The sequence below is a fragment of the Cajanus cajan genome, chromosome 1 (genome assembly GCF_000230855.2).
Source record: "Cajanus cajan strain Asha chromosome 1, NIPB_CcT2T_4, whole genome shotgun sequence".
Taxonomy (NCBI): Eukaryota; Viridiplantae; Streptophyta; class Magnoliopsida; order Fabales; family Fabaceae; genus Cajanus; species Cajanus cajan.
The window spans coordinates 35,831,119-35,857,698 of NC_138517.1; the positions used below are offsets into that span (position 1 = coordinate 35,831,119).

General features: G+C 27.0%; 2 protein-coding genes across 2 annotated transcripts; both read right to left on the bottom strand.

The window, feature by feature from the left end:
- Positions 1-1,429: 1,429 nt before the first annotated feature.
- LOC109817466 (NagB/RpiA/CoA transferase-like superfamily protein) lies at positions 1,430-5,243 on the bottom strand. The gene is made up of 9 exons (XM_020382712.3): positions 5,033-5,243; positions 4,889-4,944; positions 3,628-3,786; positions 3,350-3,449; positions 3,095-3,234; positions 2,863-2,968; positions 2,187-2,325; positions 1,829-2,097; positions 1,430-1,743 (listed from the first exon to the last, which is right to left on the bottom strand). Exons 1-9 carry the CDS (start codon positions 5,117-5,119, stop codon positions 1,675-1,677), a joined length of 1,125 nt encoding a protein of 374 aa, XP_020238301.2. The 5' UTR covers positions 5,120-5,243; the 3' UTR covers positions 1,430-1,674.
- Positions 5,244-12,250: 7,007 nt separating this feature from the next.
- LOC109817456 (putative flavin-containing monooxygenase 1) lies at positions 12,251-26,360 on the bottom strand. Its single transcript, XM_020382701.3, has 5 exons — positions 25,735-26,360; positions 23,136-23,376; positions 15,910-16,088; positions 15,015-15,364; positions 12,251-14,423 (listed from the first exon to the last, which is right to left on the bottom strand). Exons 1-5 carry the CDS (start codon positions 26,200-26,202, stop codon positions 14,081-14,083), a joined length of 1,581 nt encoding a protein of 526 aa, XP_020238290.2. The 5' UTR covers positions 26,203-26,360; the 3' UTR covers positions 12,251-14,080.
- Between the last annotated feature and the right edge of the window lie 220 nt (positions 26,361-26,580).

Sequence of the window (26,580 nt, forward strand, 5' to 3'; positions counted from 1 at the left end):
TTGCATGCGTACCCAATATTTTTTTTTTTCACTTACTTATTATTCTTTTTATATACATAGCCGTATGCTTATGACGCCCATACTGTCAACAAGCGGAATATTATTGGTTTAAAAACTTATTATAGAATATTTGTAATATCAGCCTAGATTATTCAATAAACAGTGATTGTAAGTCTAATGTTTTTATTCAAAGGGAGGAAATGAAGTCAAGTTCTAAGAGATTTATAACAACTCACACCCTCAACTAAGAGACTCCTTGGCCTAATTGAAAGCTTTCAGAACTTCTATTTCTCCAGATGATAGTATAACTAACAAATTTATAACTGCAACGTTTTCGAGAAAGTACTGTGACATTTTCTATATCATATCTAATTTGAATTTTTTACTGTACTAGAATTTTTTTTAAAAAAAATATAAAAATAAACACTCATAATATATTTACGAATATAAACTGTTTTACTATACATGGTCAGAATTTAATCTAATCAGGGAGTTGAAATTCGAGCACAGTATCCATTCCCAATTCAATTTATAAGAATATGTCATTTCCTCAGTTGGAATTCGATACCTTGGATCCGAATTCGTACGGGGTTTAACTTTTTTTTTTCCAGTATTTCTAATATATATATATATATATATATATATATATATTAAATATTAAAAATATTTTTAAAATGTATTATAAATATAAGATAAAATTTAAATAAATAATAATTTTAATAAGTTATATTTATTATAAGTTATAATTTTAATAAAGAAAAAACAATAATAAGTTATTTGAAAAAATTTTGAATTTAATAAGTTAGAATGTATTGTTTATATAAATATGTCTAGTATTAGTCATTGCATCCACCTTATTGTCTCTCTCAATGAAAAACTTGTTGCAATAAGTGTATGTTGTCATTATCATGAAACAAATTGGCAGGTTTCTTGTTTCTTCAATATTGAATTAATAGACTTTGTTAGATTTGTTGTCATGTGTCCCCAACATTGTCCATTTTCTCATGCCAACATCCATTTTTTACTTGGGATGTTGTCCAGCCATTATACTGTTTTAGCATTATTATCTCTTACTATGTTATAATAGTAAAAATTTTTCAAATAATAACATTAATTTTTTAACTTATTGTAAGATTGTTATTTATTTAAATTTTACCTTATATTTATAATATATTTTTAAATTATTTTAATATTTAATTTATATATATTTATATATATATATATTATAAATACTGGGAAAAAAAAAAAGAAAAAAAAGTTAAACCCCTGCATGGAATTCGGATCCCGGGAATCAAATTTCAACTGGAGAAATGTCATGTCCTTATAAATTGAATTAGGAAAAGGGATTTATTTTTGTATTTTTTAAAAAAATTTCTAGCCCAGTAAAAAATTCTATCTAATTTAATGTAAAACAATCGATCACTAAACATATTACAACACTATCTCATGTAGTGTAATATTTTATTCCATGTCATAGCAAACATTGCATAACATTAAAATGTATCATGTCATAAAATTAGGTCTAGTTAAGTCTTATCCAACTTGTGTACGAAAGATGCTCTTAAAGAGCGCATACCATTGAACGAGCTGATCCTGCAGTCACATCACTATTCTCCTCTAACACATACTTTTCAAATCTACAATGTTGTAACGTAAGAAAAATCTCACTCCACCTTAACCTGTTTTCTGTACGAAAGCTTTTATGTCAAAAGCATCACCAGCAGATGTCTTCGTAATAACACCCTGCTAAGAGAACATAAACCGGTCAGAGAACAAAATGCAACTAAACCCCATAAAATTGGTCAAGAGAGGAAGGATTAAGAAAGACCTTCTCAGTTATGATCCCAGATATTAGATTAGCAGGAGTAACATCAAAAGCTGGGTTCCACACAGAAATTCCAGAGGCAGCAATCTGCTCTCCAAGTCCTCCATGTGTGTTCAACAATTCCTTGGGGGACCTCTCCTCAATGACAATTTCTTGTCCAGAAGAAAGTGATAGATCAATGGAAGTCAGGGGTGCAGCCACATAAAAAGGTACATTATGAAACTTAGCGCACAAGGCAACGCTGTATGTTCCAATTTTGTTGGCTGTATCACCTGCAATGTCATTTAGAGGAAGATGAATTTGATGATAGCTTTCATGTTCAAGAAAACTATAGTTTAAATTCATTGAAACTCAAAAGTACCGTTTGATGCAACACGATCTGCCCCAACAACAACAGCATCCACGCGTCCTGCTTTCATCAATGCAGCTGCAGCAGAATCTGCAATAAGAGTTGCTGGTATTTTTTCATGCACCAACTCAAAGGCAGTAAGTCTAGATCCCTGCAATTAAACATTATGATTATAAGGCATAAGCACAAGCTTCAAATCACTTTAACTTTGATTTATGGTATGCAGTTAACGGAAATGTGATTCTTAACACATGCAGGATGTAAAAACTAAATGGCTTCATTAATAAAGTTAGATATGTCATGTGTTCTTAAAACTACTTCAAGCTGCAGCTAAAATATTCCATCATGTCATCAATCCACTGCCCCCCTCCAAAAAAATATATATATAACAAAAATACTGGAGTTCTGTAGTCAGCATGATAATCACCTGCGATACTCTGACTCTGTTAATGAAAATTTGGTATTTTAGTTTAAGCCGCTTCCATATGGACTATAAACTAAAAGGTAAATACATCATTATGGTTCCGTTCTGTTTTTAAGTCATGCTATAAATCCAAGTTGACAAATGAAACATAAAACAACTTATACGGATCATCCTATTTAAATGTAACTTTGAGGATACATCTTCTCTCAAAAGAGCTCCGGGCATAACTAAATCTTGTAATATGCATTGAAAAAGAGCACTCACTTGATTGAATGGGCGTGTTTCTGTGCAAAAAGCCCTTTCTAGAACTCCTCCACTGTGAAGCGCACGGATCACACCCAGAGCAGTACCATATCCTGCTGTGGCTAAACTGAGTAATAATAAAAGGCAGTTACAAGTGAGTCCAAACACCTTCTCACTTCATTTGTCAAACAAATGAAAGGCAACAGATATCTATATTTTATACTGTAACAAGGGGTGGTACTGTAACAGTCACCTTCCAGTATTGCAATGAGTCAAAACAGAAAGCTTTTGTTTCTTTGTTAATTGTTGAATAAAACTAGCTCCATAAGAACCAATAGCTTTATTTGAGGCAACATCATCCTCAAGCATAACTTCAGCAGCATCTACATATGCCTACAAAGTAATCCAGTAGATTTAGGTTCAAATTGCCATACCCAAAAATAAGAGTAAAAAATTATATGTGTTTCCTTATTAGCAAGAATTCCTTCATTGTAAATTTTAGCCATACCTGGAAAACACTCTTGCCTTCTGAAGTGGTAGCAGCTGCATTTGATATGACTTCTTTGAGTTTTGTCACAGCATCTGATAGGTTCACTGCTGTTGGCCGACTGCAGTATGAAGAAAGGAATCAGCTAAAACTCATGTTTGAAAGGAACTTCACGACAATCACATCAACTGCTTAAGGAGGCACTTCAATATGCCAAATGCTGTTTACTAGGCAGTGGCATACTTAAATTAACAAAACAAATAGATTGCTTTCTTAGAAATGCAGAGAATTGGAAATACCTTGAGACAAGATACTCTAATTTCTTCTGCAGGAAGGAAACAGCATCACCAGCTGACCCATTAAAATCATCTAAATTGAACACCTCCACAGCCAAAGAGAGCGCTGCTGCAATCGCAATAGCAGGTGCTCCGCGGACCACCATATCCCGAATGGCATTCCTGTGAGAGAAGGTTATGAACATTTATATATTTGAATCCACCGACTGAAAATATTAAGATCATAGTCCAAATTCTAGAGGGTATTTCGAAACTGTTACTATGGTAACACGACAATTGACCACTTAACACATTATCTAGTCATCTAGTGAAATACAAGGCAAACTACAAGATTCAATTCCTCCCACCATAACATACATTTCAATATAAAATACATCTCAATCACATTCAACGGTTCAAACTTAATTCTACCAAACTTTAAAACAGACCAGAGGGGGCATTTCTGCATTAGGGGGAAATTTTACCGAACTTAATTGAACTTATCATAAATGGCATAAGCACTTAAAAGGCAGTATAAGTTTTTTTCTTCTTTAGTTTGTCTCAACAAGTTTACAGCAAAACTTATCACAACAAGCTCACGTCTTATACATCCGTTTAAATAAACTTCTCCATATAAACTTATATAAGAAAATTAATATGTAAAATAAATTAAAATCCCTCATAAGCTAAAATCATTGTATGTACTTAAATTTTATAAAAGCTCTCTCATTTAACTTCCCAAAAGCTAAAGGTTACAAGTTGACTTTTAGCTTACGATAGAAGTTTAATTCATTTTAACTTCTTATTATCTTCTCTAATAAGAATTTATAGAGAAAGTTATCCAAACAATACCTTACTTAACTAAGTGTTTGTTGGTTTGTTTGTTTAAATTTTTTTCTTATAAAAACGTTTTTTTTAAATAAAATAAACATTTTTTTATTTTTTTATTTGTTTGTCTAAACTTTTTTTTTTTTTTTTTAAATAAGCAGCTTTCTGCCTTTTCTTAGAAGCAACTCATATCTGACTTCTAAATAACTGATTTTTAAAAAAATACTTATTTAGAAACACTTCTTTTTAAGTTTAAACAAATTTATCCATAAACTTTTATTGTATAAGCACTTATAATGTACCCAAAGTTCCAAACACGACCTAGAACCTGTAAATTCAATAATCCCATAATTTGCATATGCAGACCTGAGTGTTCAGTACAACTCAAACAAACAAAGCATAAAGCACGGCACAAACAAGTTTCTTTCTCCCTTCAAATTGAATTAGAATATTTTACCAGCCATCAGTGGAATCCCGAATGTCCAAGTAAAGTGTTTCTAAAGGGAGCTTTCTCTGCACAAGTGTAAGGAAAGATTAAAACAAAAGCGAAATGCATGGTTGTAAGTGGAAAACGGTGTTAAAATGGGCGAAATGTGAAGACCTGATCGAGAAGCTGAAGGGAACCGCGGTTGTAGCAAATGGATTGGAGCGTGTTGGTGGCAGAAACTTGGTTGGACTCGCATGCCATAGAAACGAATTCAGCGACCTAGGGTTGCGTTCCCGAAAGAGGTGTTCAACTCTCTGCGTGCAATCAACTCGCAATCATGCGTTTCTCTTCTTTTATCACGCACAAAGATTCTTCCGCCACCAGGCTGCAGCAGCCCTTTCTTTTTATTAAAAAAAATAATAATAATAATAATATAGTTAAACGTTGTCAAAAAAAAAAAAAAAAAAAAACTCTCAAATTTAAGATAAATTATTTTTAATTTTTTAAAATTAGTTTTTAATTTCTGTAATTTTAAAAAAATTATTTTAGTTTTTATATTTAAATTTTTTAAAAAAATTTATTAAATATTATTATATAAAATTTACTTTTTATTGTCTGGTTATTAAAATTATTATATTAAATCTGGTTGATATTGTATAATTATTTTAACTAGTCACTATCAAATATCTTAATATTGACCTGAAGAAATAAAATAAGATTTTTAAAAATTATAAATATTAAAAATAATAATTTTAAATATAAAAGATAAAAATAAATTTACTTTAAATTTAAAGAACTAAAAATATATTTAAGTCAAATTTTTACTTTTAATTTTTTAATTCATGCATTTAAACATTACCAATAAAAACGCTTTTTTGAGGCATAGGTTAAAAATTGTATTGTGGACGTTATTATCAAAATTGGAGCAATAATCAACTCATTAAGCCACTAAATTATTAGTATTAGTGGATTGCTATTTGAATCTGTATATTATTATATATATAACTTTATATTAATTATCATATAGTATAAAAATTACTATTTGTCAAATCTATTTATATTTATGATTTATGTATAATATATAAATTCTGAGCTACACAAAGTTATACACTTACATGTCAATATCATATTTTTCACATAGATATAACTCTTATTTCTCACCTTTCTTTTGGAATTCATGTCTATGCCATTAGCATAAAGAAACAAATAAATTATCATTATTTATTATGATTATATAATTTTTTAGACATTGTTTATATTTTTAAAGGATACACAGTGAGTTTAAACATGCTATATAATGGTCGTGGTTATGTCCCAGATTATGCTATCCAAGTGTTGATTGATAAATGTCTAATAAAGATTGATCAATGTTATGTGAAAATGCATGTTATGATTGAAGATATGGTAGAGAAATTGTACGGCTTGAATCACCCTCAAAACCATGTGAACGTAGTAGATTATGCCTCTCTAAAGAAATTTTCCGTGTTTTCAAAGAGAACAAGGTATGTGCATTGTGCTACGCTTATTTGTCTCTTTGGTCCTTCGTTTTTCCATTTTTGACAAATGCATAATGGAAGACCTGGTTATTAAACTTCTACAAATAAATTTTATGTTTACAGTTAGTTCTTAGATATAGATCTTTATAATTTGAGAACTTTATCATGATTTGACTATTTTGGCTCAAAGGGATTCGATAAAACTGAAATTACGATGTTACACTTGGTCAAAGATAAAAAAGTGCAATAGAATGTATCTACATTAGAGAAGATGGAAAATCTTAAAATACTGGTGGTAGAAAATGCTCACTTTTCTAGGGGACCGAGTGCTCTCCCAAAAAGTTTAAGAGTGATAAAATGGTGTGTATATCCTGAATCATCACTGCCTACTGATTTTGATCCAAAGAAACTTGTCATATTGGACTTGCCTATGAGTTCCTTTACATTCAACAAACAACTAAACATGGTACTTTTAGTAGTTAACCATTTTGGTTCCTGATGTTTATTTGATCTTGAATATTAATGAGTTACAAGTCCATTTGAAAATTCATAAATTAATTATTATGTTATTTTTTCTTTTTTGTAGAAATTTAAGTCTTTGATGGAACTGAATTTAAGCGGTTGCAAATTACTAAAAAAAAATACCTGACATGTTTGAAACACCAAATTTGAAGGAACTATATCTTGATCATTGCATAAATTTAGTTCAAGTTCATGATTCTGTTGGATTTCTTAATAAACTTGAATTTTTGACAATGGATAATTGCACCAGTCTTACGATTCTTCCCCGTGACATAAACTTAACTTCTCTTAAATTAATGTACCTTAGTAATTGCACAAGTCTTGCGAGTCTTCTAGAAATTTTAGGGAAGATGAAAAACATGTGGGAACTTAATTTGAGTGGTAGTGGCATAAGTGGCTTGCCTTTTTCAATTGGAATCTAGTTAGGCCGTTTTCCTGAATCTGAATGGATGCAAATGGCTACTTAAACTACCAAGTAGTATTTTTATGTGCAAAATGAGATATTTATCCTTGAATTACAGTAATATCAGAATCCTTCCATCATCCCTTAGTGCATGTCTCTCCTTAACAACACTTCATTTGAATGAATGCAAGGAGTTTCGAGAAATCAGTGGCCTTCCACCAAACATAGAAAATCTTGAAGCTATCAATTGCACATCTTTAACTTGTGAGTCTAAGGAAGTGTTACTGAATTAGGTATGTTATATATGTTTTGATTCTTTTGAATATGTTCTGTTTGCATTTTTGCAAGTTTTTTTTTTCCTTGATTCTGTGGCAGATTATGACACTTTGAGAGCTCTGGACTCTGATACTGTTTCTAGTACTCATTCAATGATTGAGAAAGAGATAAATGTTTTGCCTATTCACTCATATAAAGTTCCTGTCCCACCCAAGTGAGTTGTGTTGCTTTCTTAAAATAATAGTAATAATAATGAATTAGAAAAAAAAAGCTTGTTGTATATGCTTGCATTGTTTTGTTTCTATTTTTCTTTACCCGCATGTTAGTGTTTGTAGGGTCTATTCCACCTTATTCTGCTTGTTCTGTAGAAAAGGCACTTACTACTGAATTGTTGTTAGTGATGGGTGATTCGCCCATGTCTACAGTATTTTGTTTTAGAAAACTATTTATTACTGAGCATATTTCTTATTCCATGCAGAAATGGGCATGTCCTGGTAAACTGCCATGGTTGGCTCTGACAAAGTTTTTGAATTTATGCACCTAGCTATTAGTCTATTGCTAATGTTGTATTTTGAAAACTTTTAGAATATAGCATGACCTAAACTAGAAAACTAAATATTTGTTGCTAATATTCATCCTAAATTTGTGGTAAGTTAAATATTGTATAAGAAACATAATTATTGGGTAATAGAACAATGATCTTGAAGGGTTCTCAAGCTAAATGCACTTGATACTCTGTTTCTTTTTTTTTATTATTATTTATATTTTTTTTATTTATATTTTTAGGGTTCTCAAACTAGGTTAAATGGTTAACAGGGTTAGTTTTCACCGTGTGCATTTGCGTTTATGCTAATTAAAATACAAAAAAATTATAACTACCCAAAAAATGTCATATTTTTTATTATTAACTGCTAAAATTTATTTTAAAAGTTATTATAAAGGCATTTTCAAAAAACTAAAATAAGCACTTTTTAATTTATTAATGTGTTTGTCTAATTTTTTTTTTAAATAAGCAGTTTGTTTCTTAAAAAAAATAACTCCTATTTATTTTTTAAAGAATCATTTTTCTTAAAAGTATTTATTTAGAAACATTTCTTTTTATGTTTAATCAAACAAATTTATTATCTGAAATATCTTAAAAATATGTTTATATAATATAATAAGTGATATTATAAATAAGTCATATTTAGTGATATTATAAATAAGTCATATTTATTCTTATAAAATTTAACACATTTTCATTCTAATTATCATAAAGTACATGTTAAAATCATGAGAATAGAAGAATCATGAGTTTTAGGTGAGAGTAAGAATAGAAGAATAGAAAAATCTTGAGTTTTAGGTGAGAGAAAAATAGAAGAATCCTGAGTTTACATTTTATCAATTTGTTATCTTTCTTAATATTTTTGATATTTAAATTGAGTTTCTACCCTTATAATGTTATTACCAATCTTCAATGATTTTGCAAAACTTTTAAAAAAAAATTATTGTAACCAAATTTAAATATAAATGTTATAATTCAAGTTATGTTAATATTTTTATTTCTATCAAAAGAAAAAACATATATAAGAGGTTAACATTAAATTTATTTGTTCATTTTTTTAATAATTTTTATTGTCTTTATTTGGTATTAGGTGTTCTACTACATCAGATGTTGTAATTGGATTGAACAGAAAGAGCCTCAATTCTGGCAATTAGTGACCAAAAGTCAAAAAAAGAAGAGACAACCAAATCTAGCCCATCATATTAAAAAAAAACAAGAGAAAAAAGTGGTTTTTTGTATTTCATTGTTATCTTAGACAATAGTTCTAAATAATATTTCTCTTTATCTCTTAATGTTGTAATCAATTATTGACATTATTTTTGCTTAATAATTTTTATGATTTTCTACTTATATAAGCATGTATATTATAATTTGTTTGTGTGATTTTTGTTATTATAATTTGGTAACCAAGTTAATCTTGATGCACAATATTTGTCCATTATATTTATATTTGAAAAACTTGTTTGAAATATTTATATATATGTTCATTACAAGTAATAAAAAAGAACCTAAAAATAAGAATATTTTTTTTTATAAAAAAATGTAATCTACATCGGTTTTTTAAAGAACAGATGTAAATTTATGCATAAATTTACATTGATTTTTGTGAGAACCGATGTAAATTTATGTATAAATCTACATCGATTTTCCTGAGAACCGATGTAGATTCAGGCATAATCTACACCGGTTCTAAAATCGATGTAAAAGGGTATAGATTTTCTAAGTTACTCTATTCTACATCAGTTTTAAAATCGATGTAGATGACATCGCAGAATCGATGTAGAATATGCATCCTATAGTAGTGTCAATATGTTTTCTATGTTTTTTATTGTAAAAAAACATGTCATTTGTAATGATGTGACTAAAGAGAGTCTACTAGATTAAGATTTCAATAAATTTTAAAAAGTATTTTTATTATAAAAAAACTTATATGATGTTTAATTAAGACAATAATTTTTTTTAAGAGTCTATCAAAATCTAGTAATATTCAATTTATTTAAGAGCCTGTCAAAATTCAGTAGTATTGAATTAAGACTTTTTTACTTTAAAAAATATATTTGTATTAAAAAAATAGAGATTTTAATGAATTATTTTGAATAATAAATTTTATGAGACACTTTTTAGTATAATTTACATGTAATTCACTTATCAAATAATATAAATAAAATATTTAAAATTTTGTATGACTTTTTCTCCCTTCTATTTCTATTATTTCTTTCTTTTTTTCTCTTTCTTAAATTTTTTCCCTGGTCTTTCTTGTTTCTCTTTCTCATATTTTTTTTCTCTCCTTCTTTCTCGTCATTGTTGTGTTCTCTATCTTCTTTTTTCTCTATCTCATTTTCTTTATTCTTTTTATTTATCTCTCTCATTTATTTCTTCTTCTTCTTTCATATTCTTTTTTTTTTTGTTCTCTCACGGCTTCTCTTTCTCTTTCTATCTTTTTTCTTCTCTATCTATTTTCTCTTTCTCTTTTTATTCATCTCTTTCATTTATCTTTTCTTCTCTTATTTTTTTTTAATCTATCAATTGATGTATAATTTATTAATATTTTTTTTAATTATTAAATATTTAAAATGATTTTTTTACTATTAATATTATTTATTGTTAATTTTTTTAAATCACTAAAATTTAACTATTTATTTTTAATAAAATTTAATATTGAAATATAAAATTTTGAAACATATATTTGCAAGTCATGGTAATGACTCTCAAAATGAAAATGAAGTTTTTAATTTATGTTATGCATCCTTAAGAAATGTGATTAAGAGAAGATTTAGTATTTTTGAATCACTCTTCATAATTTTTAAGTTAGGACCTATATTTCTATTCAAGACATAAACTGAACTTGTATTTAGCGTGTAACACTATATAACTTTCTTCAAAAAAAAATGTTATATATGATATGAATTTTTAATTGGATTAGTGGATGAATTTTAATCTTTAATGTTATCAATTAATGAAGATTATAATTTTGAAAATATTATTCATACTCAAGTGCATGAAAGACAATATGTCAATGCATGGAAAGTTAGTATAACTTTAGTTATGTGAAAAAATGTTGGTTAATTATTTATGAAAAAATAGAAACAATTATTTGTCAAAGATAAGAAAATTGTGTTGAATTTACTTTTTTATTATTATTATTATTTATGTTATAATTTTTTATTGAATCTTGTAGTATTACAAATCTATATTTTTTCTGTGAAATCCATGAAATCATTTAAAATATTATAATATAAATCAATTAAAATTCATTAAAATCTAAATTACAAAGTCTTGATTAAAGTTCAAGTTTTAAAAGTCTTTTAAAATATCTTAAAAGTTGTGACATTTTTACAAAATCTTTTAAAATTCATTAAAAATTATAAGACTTTTTCATGCTAAAATTATCTTTCTAAATTCCAATTCAATATACTTTATACTATTACCATGTATTTTGCTTCAATTGTTGACATTACCACAATTGACTAAATTGTTAATTTCTAATAAGTCATTTTGCAAGAGTAAAAAATACCCTATCATAAACTTCTTGTCATCCAAGCCATCAACATAATCTAAATCAGCAAATTTCATAACTAAATAAACATATTATCATGACTTATTATGTCTCTTAAATACCTAAAGATCCACCTCATTGCTTCCCAATGTTGTTTTTTTGTTTTCTTCTCATGCAACACCTTTAAAAAGCCTTGGTGTGCCAACAAATCCTTAAACCACCTTTTCCATAATCCGAATTTCTCAATTCCATTGAACTTTTTGACTTCAAGTTTTGCACTAGGGTTAACTACCATATGATTCCAATTGTTAGTAATAACAACCAAATTCTAAAATAAGAGAATAAAACATTCAACACACAAACAATGATTTAAATGTGCCTACATCCCCAAAAGTAGAACATTTGTGTTTCTGTTATTATTCATTAGAAATTAAGTTACATCAAATATATATAAACTATGAGGGCATAATCCTACCCTAACCAATTAGTTTGTAACCCAACAAATAGATAGTCTAAGCCAAATTTGCTCCACTCCAATAATTGTTTGCCTAGATACACAATCATGCACACTTATGCACACAAAAGTCCTATTTAGAACATTTAGAATGACTTCTTGTTTGACATGCTTTAGTAAGTTTTTATTGATAATTCTTCTTGATAATTCTTTTTGATAATTTTCTTCGATAATTCTTTATAATTTTCTTGAATTGACTTGCTCAAATTAGCCAATGTGGCTCACTTTAAGCATGTAAATTTCCTTGACCACCCAAGCACTATCACTCTAGGTGAATTGTCTTTCTCACTTCAAGCACATGTATTCTTTCACTCTAAGCAAAGAGTCTTGCCTTGCTTATTAGCTTATGTTTTCAAATCTTTTTTTTAGCTTATTTTTTCTTCTTGCCTTTTCTTTCTTGTGTCTAAAATTAACACTAGCAAAAAAAAATTAAAAGTACTTAAAAACTTAAATAATTCAATTAAGATAAATAAAATTAATTTTTAATATTTATTTTTTATATGAACAAGACTCAAAAGCATAGAATATATTTGATAATTACCAAAATTTATTAATTAATTAAAAGATATACATATATTTAACTATTATCAATACTCAAGATGAGTTGAAAGGAAAGAAAAGACTAGGAAGCCCCCTTTTATCAAAGAAAGGATTCATCATCTTTCAAACTAGAGGAAATACTAACATTCTTCAATAAGGGATGAATGTTAGAGGGATCTCCTTTTAGAAATGATCAGTGGTCCAACTACTCAAATCAGAATAACATATAAATATGAGATCATAGGTCTCTTAAGTTGGAATAATATATAAGTATAAGATCATATGAACTCCCTTAATAAAATAAGGTAATTCATTGTACAAGAATATGATATTAGGAGAGAGATAAAACTAAAAAAAAAATAAAACAAAAATAAAGCCATGAGATATAGGTAAAACAAAAATAAAACCATGGGATGAATGTAAGCATTCCTTATTGAGATAAATGGTGATGCCTATATGCTTTATTTAGGTGGTTAAGAATGTGTATTTGTAGTCACTAGGTAAGTGAGGTTATATAAACATATTTATTAGGTGATGATGAAAATAAGAATGTCCATGCTACCAAATGGTATCAGAGTGATTTATACTTAGTAATGATTTTTGTGAGTCCCAAAAGGACAAGTAAAGATAAAGTTAAGTAAAAGAAAAGGTAAGTACTCATCCAATGTTATAGTAAAGTTTGAGTTAATGAGAAACTAGAATGAATGTCAGATAATGTAAAGGTAAAAATTTTGAGGTGTAGATGCCATAGAGAACAAACAATCTTATATTTTACATGGAAATCAAATCTGTGTACCAAAGTTGTATTTATCTATAATCTTAGTTATTTATTTATTTTAATTTTTAATCATGTATATTATTTACAATTATGTTTATCCTCTCTTCTACTTACAATTAAAAGAGAGTTTAACAACTCTTACTTCTTTTGAAATTAAGGATCTAAATTATGAAAATAACTCTTCCTCCTTTTTTACTTCTCCCAAACAAATTATGAAAATTTAGCATTTCTATCTTATTTTCTTTCGATCCATTCCATTAAAACAACCCAAGGGATAGTGTTGGTGTAGCATTACTTAGTATCAACCTTCACTAATGAGACACAAAAATTAGTTTAGCAACATACTTAGTATCACATTCATGGTATTGTGATGGAAAAGCAACATACTTAGTAAAACATGAGAATCACAATTTTTTGAGAATCAACAGTTTAGCAATATTGTTTTATAGCCCACACACGGAAATGTCACATTTTCAAATTTACTTTCTCAAAAATAATTTTACAAACTTTAAAACAAACACAACATTGAATATTTCTTAACTTGATAAGACGACACATGCTCTTGTTTTTCTTACATATCTCCGTACTATATATTAATGCAACTATAGATTTTTTATCCAAATGCAAGCATGTATAGGATGATTATTATATTCTCAATCTTCTTTCATGTAGTCTTTACTGCTATAGGGGCTGAATGCTTCCGTAATCCAGTTCCTTTTCCTCCATGGACTCCAACCCATATCTTCACATATTTCATCACTATGGTTGATGTAATAAGTTGAAATGCAATGCTTTTTATAAAACCTACTTGACCTTTTCATAACATCAATCTCCTTAAGTGTTTGTGAAAGCATCTTCTCAACACTAGGGAGCTTAAATTTATTGTCTACTAGTGCAGCGAGCCACATGGAACGTATCTCTGAAGTGGCAAGATTTGATACACTCTCAATATAACCCACAAAGGCCATATTGGGAATCAATGGATGGATAGTTCCCCTGCAATAGATAAAATTACTTACCAATTAGGTCTCAATCATTAACGTGTAAGGGTCAGAAAACAAATAAAGAGTAAATACTATATGCACTCTTGAATATTTAAAAAACAATAAATAAAAACATTTTTACTATCATTTAGTCACAAATAAATAAATATATATATATATATATATATATATATATATATATATATATTTGACTTTTATAATAAATATCAAATAAACAAATATTTTCTCCCTTGAAAGTAATGAGCATTATCACTTTTAAAATTAATAAAATGTCAAATAAGTTTCTAAAATGTCAAATATAATTTTATAAATTTTACTAGTTATTATCATTTTAGTTTGTGAATACATATTAACATTATCATTTTAGCTGCATTATTTTTTGGATTTTTTTATTAATGTAATTGTCAATTTTTACTTTTAAAGACTTATATGAATTTTTTTTTAATTTCATAAATTAATATAACAACATTTTTCAAACTTAAGAATCAAAATAATTGTTTACTTAATAAATATTCAAAGTTATATAAACAATAATTTTTTACTAAGCATAAAAATTTAACTCATAAATAAAGTCGTCATTTACCTATATAAGGGCATAATCCCAGATCGGTAATCTAACAAGCTGTTGAAAGGCTGTGGTAAGATGCTTTTGAGCTTTTCCTTCCCATCAAAACCAGTTGCAAGAACCACTACATCAGCCTCAAGTTTAGAGTCGTCTTCAAATTGAATTCCTTCACTCCAGAAGGACCAATTTGATGTTTTTTTGAAGACAATTTTTTCCTTATCAGCCTCAGAGAAGAAATTTTCGGGCACAATAGCCATTTGACAAGTTGCATAATCCTCCTCGAAGGGGTGCTCTGGTATCAGTCCATACTTCTCCAATGGGAGTTTCCAAAGCAAGTAGGATTCAATAAACTTTGAAATTCCACTTCTCTGTTACATAATAACTAAGAGCCATTAGGTGCACATACAGATCTCTCTCTTTATTTTTATTTTTATTTTTTTATCTCGGAGATATAACTCTTTTTCCTATAAAAATAAAATAATATTTCTAGTCACAACCTTATATCTAAGACACAAAATGAATTTTAGTCCTTGATTAAGAATATAAATGATGAATTACTTAAATTAACGACTTTTGATATATAAATTTATTTAAATCAGTTTCACATGAAGTATTTTTAGAAGGAAAAAAATAGGAAGAAAATTAGTTAAATAAATTTCTCCATATGCTAAAATTAAGTTATGCATAATTTAAAAAATAAGATTTTACATAAATTAATAAGAGAGAACTTTTATGAATTAACTTATTTACAAGTTAACTTTAACTAAAAAAATTATTTATTTCTTTCTATTTTTTTCTCTTAAAAGTGTTTTTGCATAAATATATCCAAATAGATCCACAAAACTTTAGGAATAAGGCAGCTATTAAAGGCTACGTAACATGTGAATTAATTTAGTTAAGAATGTTAATTTACCATTGGGGATAATAGGAAGCACAGAATGGCCTTGAGTAAACCTTGATTAGGTCTTTCGTGGAGGAACTGAGAAGATCTTGTCGAGTAGAACATGGAAAATGGCAATCCCCAAATCCAATAATGGGGAACTATCCAATGTGTAGTCCTTACTACCATGGTGCAAGGTTTCCCTTCAGGTCCTTCAAGCACCATAACATGGTATTAAAATATAAGAAAATAAGAGTAATTAATATATATATATATATATATATATATATATATATATATATATATATATATATATATGTGTGTGTGTGTGTGTGTGGCAATCTCCAAATCCAATAATGGGGAACTATCCACCATAACGTAGGTGCGTGCGTGTGTGTGGAGTACAACCATTGAATTATAACTTTATATCACCTTATATATTTATATTAAATTTTGTTAAAATTAAACAACAACTTGAAGGTAATTAAAATATTTATAAACCATTAAGATTAGTTTAATAGTTGGGAGGGAGGGGTCGGAATAGTTAGAAACATAAAGATTTAGGTTCAATATTTATTGTGACTACCTTTTTAATGTTTTCTATCTTTACCAAAAAAATTAAAATATTTATAATTTAATATATTTTAAAATATATATTATACCAATTTTATTTTAAATCGATATTGTTTAAATTCTCATATATATATATATATATATATATATATATATATATATATATATATATATATAGATGATGATAATTTGATTTAGTATACACATTTTTAAGTTGATTTTATCCTAAAATTTTTAAATGATAAATATAATAATGAAAATTAACTACTTTTATAAAATTAAAATTTAAACTTAAGACCTTAAAATTTAATAACAATATAAATACTAATTGATTCAATAAATATTATAATTTTAAAATATTTTTATTAAATAAAATATAGAGATATAAAATGTTTCAACCTCACTAATCAATACATAAATATCAATACATAAATGTGATACAATATTTTTTATAATATTTTAAAGATATTTTTGTTCTTTATTTATTTTGGTAATTGCACCCCCCACCCTCCTTTTTATGGTAGGACAATTCAGTACGTAGCTTTATTTATTTAAAGTGAAATTTTTTAATAAATTGCAATCCCTATAGTGTTATAACTTTCGCACGCACAATATTTACAAGACACATAATGAGTTCATTTTGATTATTATTTTATTAATGTTAAAAAAAATTATTGATTATATCGATAAACATTTTGATCACGAAAAATGTTGCCGAAAGGGATTGTGAAATAATCATAATTATATATGCATGTTGCTATGCAACAAATTCTATATTGGAAATGAAGACTAAAGAGATATATATTTCAAGTAACAGCTGTTAGATGTCCTTTATCATAAATCTTCTCCTTTGATGGGTATATATATTTGTCTGTAGGTGTAAAAAAATAATTTGTCTAACCTAAATTTTGGAATATGATTGCTGCATAACCTAAAGATCTGACTTGTGTCGGTGGTATCATCATGGTCGTAGGTATTTAAGGGGTTTTTGTTAAAGAAAAACTGCAATATGATGGATAGGTTGAGTTTAAGAGATATTTGTATTCAAACCCATCATTTTAATTAATTGATTTAAATTGAGATAGATGTTTTTCATATTTAGATTAATTTGCCTCAGGTCAGGTTAGGTTATCGGACCATAATAAAAATAAATAAAAGTTGATAAATAATTTCAAATTTTAGACAATAGATACGAAATTGTAATAAAAAAAATAGTTAAAGCTGCCAATAATAGCAATTTTAGAGTTATAAAATTACATAATACACAAAATATAAAATTATAGAACTATACGACATAAAAATTAAAAACTTTTTAAAATAGTACACATTTAGATTTTATATGTTTAAATTCAATATGTATGCATAAAAACAAAATCAATATGCATACATTTAACTAAAGTTTTCTCTTCGATTTGGTTTAGAATGATAGTCAATCAAAACATCAACCAAAACAACTGCCGATCCAATTCATTTTTAACCCATGTATATGTTTCATATGACTATATTACAATCGATGTAACTGTATTACCATCTTTTCACAATAAAATATTACCATATGCATATACTAATATGTTGAATTACTTTATGTTAGAATAACTTTTTATTTGACAAAAAATAATATATAATGTGATTCGTACGTCAATTTTATATAATATATATTTTTGGAAATAGGAAAAGATTAGGAAAAGATTAGGAAAAAATAGATAATTAAGATAATAATGTGACAGAGAAAAATAATTTGGCGATGAAATCTACTATTTCTAATGGACCAAAAGTTAATAGAACTATAACAAAAAGTTAAAAATAAAATAAAATGTTATATATTTTAACTATCAAAGAAAGAAAATATATACTTTAGGTTAAACATCTTTTTAATTAGTCCCTTTAAATATGTTAATGTTAATGTTTGTTTTTAGTTTCTTATTTTAAAAATATTGACTTTTGGTCCTTCATTGAAATGTGTCACAACGAATCTTTGTCATTAACCCATTAGTTAAAGTTAATTAATTTCATTTGTGGCTGTTTAAAATACGATTACCGAAGGTTTACAACTCCCAAACTTTTGATTGAAAATTTTGTTAAAATTAACTATGGCGGCCAGTGGAGGCATGGCAATTCAGGTGTTGATCCTTGATCCAATAATGGTGGGTGTGATGTAGAGGGGTTGTGCGAGGTGTTGCTCTAGGTCAAATGGCTACCATGTATTTTTTGAGTGAGAGAACGAGAGAAAGAAAAATAAAATGTGGGTGTTCTAAAATTTCATTATTAGATATAATTAAATGGAGTTGGTGAGAGAAGTTTATTGTGTCATATTTTAAAAATGAAGGACTAAAAGTTGAAATTTGTAATAAGAAAGATGAAAAGTAAATATTGACCTACTTAAAAGAATTGAAAGAGAATTATTAGAGTTGACTTTGCAGTAAATATTGATTAACATGCATAAATTCTTAAATTTAAACCCAATTGTTGTGATAGTAGCTTTTATTGATTAAAATAAAAGGACCAGAGAGATGTTTAATTAACTCTATTTATTATAAAATTAAAAAACTTCACACTTGCATTTTTTAAGAAAGAGAAATATAATATACTTGAAAAAAAATTGTTGAAAGCATTTGCCTTTTAAAATAAATTTACTTAATTCAATTCAAATTAGTTAGGCAACGTGATTTTAGATACCAAACCAAAAGTATTATCATATGTTGCATATAACTCTTTGAATTACGATTTTTGAACATTCTAAGAGTATAAATACTGGATTATATTCTTAAAAAAAATCACATTATATCAACTTTCACATTTATCATTTTTATTTTATTTTATTTTTCTATTTTTCTCTCTATGAATTTAAGTGTCCCCAAAATATTTTCTTAATTCTTTTTAATACAAAAAATATTCAAATATCATATCTATCATCCCTTGCCACTGAAAATATTAAATTCGAAAATGATTTTTAAGTCAAATCAAACTCTTCCACTATTTGTATTCGGTACTTCTTTCTTGCATATAATTAACTCAATCTGGTAGTGTAATGACATATTTGAATTTTAAAAAAGTTTAACGTGTTTTCAGAATATATCGATCGAAGGATTTATTTACTCTAAAATGAATGTATGAGATAAAAAGTAACGATTTATTTACTTTTAATTTAATAAAATTATATTTATGACATCTGTAATTTACATTAATAACTTTTCATTTTTTCAATTTATAGGTCTGTTTACTTTAGAAAATTCAAAACCATAATAGGAAATCCACCCTCGAGACAATTTTTCTCTATTCATTCAATGCATGCGTCATTTTCAATTCAAAACTGATTTGTGGAATACAGAATTAATTTTTAGGCAACAATAAATATCAAACAAACGCGACAAGAAAAAAGGTTTTTATAAAAAAGTTAGGAAGTAGGTCTAACTATTTAACAAAAATAAGAATTAAATTAAATCGCAACTTAAAATTTTTAAATACGAGCCTTTCAATTATACATAACTATATTATATGCTTAATATTTTTATATCTAACATTATCATCGAGAGTCATAAGGTAGTTTAGATGGTGTGAAAATCAAACATATATAGGATTAGAGTGATAAGAACAAAATGAGTTCAAGTTTTTTTTCAGCTAACATAATTCACTAATTATTAATATGTGTCGCTAAAAAAATCTAATACTATCATTGAAGTATTTTGATTACAAATATTTACTTAAAATTATATAAACAATTTTTGGTAGAGGACTAAACAGGTTAAATAATTTACTTAAAAGTAAACAAATAAATATTTTAAATATACACTAAATATTCATTTATTTATTCAACAAAACATAATTATAAATATTTGATGTGAAGAATTAGCTAGTACGTTGTATATGTAGAATGTTTGTGGGTGAAGAAAACCAGGTCAGAGAAAAATCTATGTTGGTTTTGTAATAAGCAACGTTGGCAAATAAAAAGCGTCGTGTTTATTTGTTGTGATTGTACACGACAATAAACAGCCAGTGACGTGTTAGAACTAACAAGTATAAATGCAGTATTTTGTTGTCACCGCAAAAACTTATGCAGTATTTGATGATTTTTTTTTTCTTAGAGGAATTGTCGAATCTCTTTGTAATTGTTAACACTCAGGTTTAAGGTTATTAATTAATCTTTATTAAGGAATGTAACGAATAATTAAGACTCATTAAGAACATAATTTTTTATATCAGCAATTTTTTTTATATTAATAACATGCTTAGGGTTCAAGGCCAAGCACGAGTACACAACGATCATATCCTAGTCGTCACTTGTTCGTACGGGACAGTTTATATATATATATATATATATATATATATATATATATATATATATATATATATATATATATATATATGTGTGTATAGAAAGTATGCCCTACTTTAATTTATTTGACTTTGGAAAAAAAAAATGTGCTTTATAACATATAAAAACAAGACCAAGAGAAAATTCACAGGTTCTGGAGGCCGCCACGAATTGATGAACAACCAAAGTGATGTTAGAATTTCTTTTTTGGATACCTAAAGTGATGTTTCTATATTTCTTAGTTTGTATCCCATTACCATGATATGAGCTGAGTTTGTGAGACGATCAATGTCTTGTGTTTTCTTATACTCTATTTAATAATATTTGTGGGATATAATTGAGTCAAAAAGGTAATCTTTGACAATATCTATACTTTAAAGCTAGTGATTTTTTTAGGAGACTTAAAAATGAATCTTAAATAAAGTAAATAAGTTGATCCAAAGCATAGAGTTGAGACTTTTTTTTCGATGAAATTGATATATATATATATATATATATATATATATATCATAGCCAAATTATTTAAACTAACTCCCATGAGATTAAAAGAGGTGAATTTTAAGGATTCATAAATTATCATTTGGCAACCATGTAATAATCTTGTAAACCATTGATTTCCATAGTAACTTGAACGTTGAATTTTCCAACCATGTAACAATCTTCAATCATAAGATCATGCAATATCATATTATAAAAAAGAAATCAATTATGACTTTAATTTCGCCATGGGGTTAACATAACTATGAAACAGTATAAAACAATTACACAAATAATGAATAAAATTAGTTTTTTTCTCAATAGTTATATACTTAATAATTAATATACCTAAAATTTGTTTCAATCTGGGGAACATGTTTATCAAAGAGTCCCTACTCCGATTATTTAATCGATTACATATGTTACACCTTTCAATCCGGTAGAAATGAGTCTTCTATGCCATTTATTAATTATGTTTGATTTTCTTTTCCTTTTGGAATCCTATTTTCAACTAAAATGTAAAATAAAACTAAATCATACCTTATCATGTCTTTAAAGAGAAATATTAGTAACACATTTTTTTATATATTTATTTTAGGATATTCTTTTTTCTTAATTATAATTTATTAAAAATCACAAAATTTATTTAATCTTACATTTTATATAATTTTTTTTATCATCATTTTATAATTTCAATAAATTTCTATCAATAAAAAAAATGTGTATTGAAAAATAGATTGTTTACTCTTCTCTAATTACTTATAACTTCATCTATGAGATAAATTTTAATTATTTAATGATATAAATATATTTACATCGATAATACATAGAAATTAAAGTGTTCATATAAACAAATGAATTTAAATTTTAGGCATAAAAAATATTTTTAATAGCTTTAAACTTTATTTTTGTAAGTTAAATAAACTTTTTAAAACCAATGAATTTAATTTAGTCGGTTGAAGAAGGTGTATAAATATTGTAAGTCCTAGGATATCAAGTTTGATTCTTTTACGTAAAATAACAACGAAATTTTTAAAAACATACCGTGTACTGACTAAAACATAGGCCAGGTCTAATCAAAATTAATGTTCAGCAAATCAAACCATAAGCTCTCCACAATTCACAAATAGCAAGGCTTAATTATATCTATTCTTTGTGAATAATGATGGCTGAATTAGGCAAAAAGAGAATAATTAACCCAATCAATTTTAATAATTATTGTATTTGACACTTTAGTTCCTCGTTAAAATCTCAAAATATCTCCACAAACTTTAGTTATTTGGACTAACTATGATATTAATCATATTCACACATTTAAAGTTTATTCTCCATCCTCAAAGATGTGCTATATTATGAAATTAAACCTGGATCGTCCCATGCAGTTATAAACATCAAATTCATGATTTTATCTTCATTTTCTTTAATTTTTCTAAACTTATTTTAATTAATTAATTAACTACCATATATATATATATATGTATGTATATATATTGCAAAAAAATTTATATGTTAATTTAAAAATTTAAAAATTTAATTTATACATTAAAATTTTTTTATTTTAATGGTTAGATTGCTAAAATTTGATGTAGAACTTTTATTATTGAATAGAGTATAAGTTTACTAAGACTTATTTTTAAAATAAGTGAGATATATATGTGTGTGAGAGAGAGAAGATGATCCACTTACTTCATAAGTAAGTTTTTTTACATTTATTTTACTTAATAAATCATATTTTACATTAAATTTTAATGAAACAACCATTGAATTAAAAGTTATAAATGCATACTTTAAGTTTGCAAAATTTTATAAATAAATAAATTAATTAAAAAAAAACATTTGATACTCCGTGGTTAAATCAATATCAAAGAATCAGAAAATTAAATGATTAGATAGTTACCTTGGTTTGCCTTTGCACACTCCATGGCTAAATCAATAGCTGATTTTTTGAAACCAACGACCACAACCTTCTTTCCCTTGAGAAGCTTAGTTGCAGCCTCCTGGTCAAGTTTACAGTAATCAAGAGTGTGCAGGACCTTACCCTTGAACACTTCAGGGCCTTTGTTGCATGCAAATTCTGGAAGCTTCGGTATGTCACCATATTTTCCGATGCAAACCACTATAAACTCAAAGGCGTACCACTGAAATAATGCAGTAATAATTAAGCAAATAATTATCAAAACACATAAAATACATATATTATGCTTACAATTCAAAGATCAAAAGATTGGGTGTGGGGCGGTGGTAGAGTTCATCATCATGTCTGTGATTCTCAATGTAAAATAGATAAAAATAAATAAATAAAAGATTTATGCTTAATTTGTAAAGGTTGACTAAAACTTGATGTTGGAAAAATGAATGTAACTAAAAGTACTGCTAAGGTGGCTTGGGTGGGATTATGCATATATCACGCTGCCTTCAAAGTTACTCAGTAATAAGTTTTTTCTTTTTTCTTTTGTTTTTGATAATCATTGGAATATTTAATGGTGAGTAGAATAAAATAGTATTATGAAAGAGATGACTTAAAAAAAAATTTAATTGTACTTTTTTTTTCACTTTATTATTAGTCATTTACTCCACCAATAATTTAATTCCAAACTTTAATCTTAATTTTTAAATCTACCACATCTAGTCCTCTATTTTTCTTACCATTTTCCTTTGCCAAAATCTTCCAAAACCTCTTCTTCTTTCTTTTTTTCCATTCAAAATAATCTATGCAACTGGTTATGTCGATTTAAACTATTTTACTAAAAACCCACGAATTAACATTAATTTTTTAAAAAAGAAAAAATTCTAAAATTTTCTATTAAAACCTAATCCCACTTCTTAAAAGCTCCTTTAGTTTTCATAAAACAAAAAATAAAAAAAATCACCTTTTCTTTTTTATTTCTAATTTGAAATCATCTTACATCCCAAATCCATAATAAACTCCATATGTATGTTAGAAAATACTGATACGAGAGGTTTCAGGCATAATCAGTTTGTTCAGTAAAAATTAATGAAGAAAATCATCCTCATAGCTTGGAAATGGCTGAGTGTAAAACAAAACAATTTTCATATCCCTTTTTACTTATGGTCAATCAATCCCGGCCTGTGCATCTAAAAAAGTACTTGACTGGTGTTGATGGGTCACCCTTAGAAGAATTATGTACTTCGTGGTGCTGGATTATTTTGGAACCCCTAGTTATAATATAATTTGATACTACAAACTCAAATTAGTTTTAACTAAGGGTATTATAACATTCTATTTATCTCATGTATATGAATTTTGGTACCCGTTGTACCTCTATATATAAATACAAATATTTGTTGGCTGATAAAAAAAAAAAAATTATTGAAAGACCAAAATTACTAACTTTAACAAAGAAAAAAGTACAATTACGTATAACTTTTTATTTGTATAAGAATATTGCATCAAGAGGATTTTTTTAGCCTTGTTCTCATTTCTGAAATATTCCTAACTAATTACCCCAATAATTAGTCGAAGCCTTGAAGGATAAATTATTGCATAATACGAAATTATGTGATCCAAATCTTTTTATTTTTATAATCATGATATTAGTATTGTGATAAACAATACTTCCACTATTCTTTTCTAGAATGATTGCTGTCTTAACATTTAAAAAATGTTTGAAATGAATGATATTTTTATTTTTTAATATAATATTTCATTCGTTTTACAGTAGTTTAAGGTTTTTACAGATAAATTAAAAATAATAATAAATATATTATTTTTTATACAATTTTACTCAAATAACCTAGTCTTCTAATAAATGTTTTACTTTAAATTATGTTGGTTGAATAATTTATGAAGGAGTAAATTAAGAAAAATATAATTAATATTACATATTAAAAAGTGGAAACATTACTTATTATGGGACATTTCCTAAATGATAAAATTGTAGTCAATATAGGATAAAGAGAGTGATACAATATTTATTATTGTTTTTAATTTTTTTATGAAAATCTTAAATTACAACTATTATGAAAAGGAAAGAGCAACTAATCTTTATTGAAGATCAAAAGCACTAAAAAAGTGAGTATTATTTTTTTTTCATAAATATGATCATGCAGTATTTTAAAACTGACAATTAAAAATTAATTTATGTTATAGAATGTTGCTTTTGTTAATCAAACATTATTTTAACATCGATGAAAACCAATTATAGAAGTATTAGGCTGATCTTTCTTATCCTAGAACAGATCTTACAATTATTAGATTAAAAAACTTGATTACAAAGTAGAAATATTTTCATCTCAATATAGTCTATGTAATATTAAAGTCATTATTAAAATTCCAATAACTTAATTAGTTAAAAAAAATACAAGTTACTATTTTAACAAATGTTGAAACACCAAATCTCCTCATAACATGTCATTAGTTTTTTTTTTTTGTAAATTAAAAAGTATAATTATGTGTGACATGGATATTATTTATTAGGATCATGTGTCCCAAATCATGTAATAACTTTTTGAATTGAAAGAAAACAAATCAATACCTGAATGGTGTCTAATTGATTGGTCTGGACAGCCAGTTCCCATACAGGACGACCAGGGAGTGGGGTTCCAAATTCACTAGGTGGATTTCTAAAATCAGAGGCATATTCTTGGTCCCCAACATACCGAATTTCCACCACCTTGGAGTTAAATCTGATATGCTTGAGCACATCGAAGTGCTCAGCATAGGAATACAAATAATCCAAAATCTCCATGTGGGTAGGGAACTCCGGATTATCCCTTTCAGGCCAAGGGAAATCACTGAACTCATAGTCACGTCTATGTGACTGAAGCTTAGTAGAATTGTAGGAACAATGCCTCCAAACCCCACCAATGGAATTTGTGGCCTCAAAAACAATAGGGTTGTGATGGGATAGTTGTTTGGTGGCGGCTATTCCGCTTACTCCAGCCCCTATTATGGCTATTTTGGAAACAAAAATGGGAGGGTTATCGAGGGTTGCCATGGACATGGGTGCTTAAAAGCTAGGTTAATGTGTTTTTAGGATGAAATTAAAGGGAAGGTTGTCCCAATATATAGAATAATGGAACTGATGAATGATGAATCTGCATGCAGACGTCAAAGTGAGAGCACGTGATTTGGACTTTGGACACACATGACCAAGATAAAATATTAATTAAAGGGTTTGAATGACCTTATTCCCTTGAATAACTTTATCACTAATATAAGTTTTGGAAAAAATACCTCAAAATACACCGAATTTAAACTCTTTCGTGTTTTATTGGGAGGAAGATAATAATGTATGGGTAAGAGTATTCTTGTACTGTATATTCCTAGAAAACTTTGATATAGAAAAATGCCACTTTCTCAAAACGTTTGGAAACTCATT

Excerpts from the sequence above, each read along its gene's own strand:
- LOC109817456 (XM_020382701.3), bottom strand. The coding sequence starts at position 26,202 with ATGTCCATGGCAACCCTCGATAACCCTCCCATTTTTGTTTCCAAAATA. Across the intron at positions 15,365-15,909 it reads GCTTCCTATTATCCCCAATG|AGAAGTGGAATTTCAAAGTT; the intron begins GTAAATTAACAT and ends ATTATGTAACAG. Across the intron at positions 14,424-15,014 it reads GGGATTATGCCCTTATATAG|GGGAACTATCCATCCATTGA; the intron begins GTAAATGACGAC and ends TATCTATTGCAG.
- LOC109817466 (XM_020382712.3), bottom strand. The coding sequence starts at position 5,119 with ATGGCATGCGAGTCCAACCAAGTTTCTGCCACCAACACGCTCCAATCC. Across the intron at positions 4,945-5,032 it reads CCCTTCAGCTTCTCGATCAG|AGAAAGCTCCCTTTAGAAAC; the intron begins GTCTTCACATTT and ends ACACTTGTGCAG. Across the intron at positions 2,098-2,186 it reads AGATCGTGTTGCATCAAACG|GTGATACAGCCAACAAAATT; the intron begins GTACTTTTGAGT and ends ATGACATTGCAG.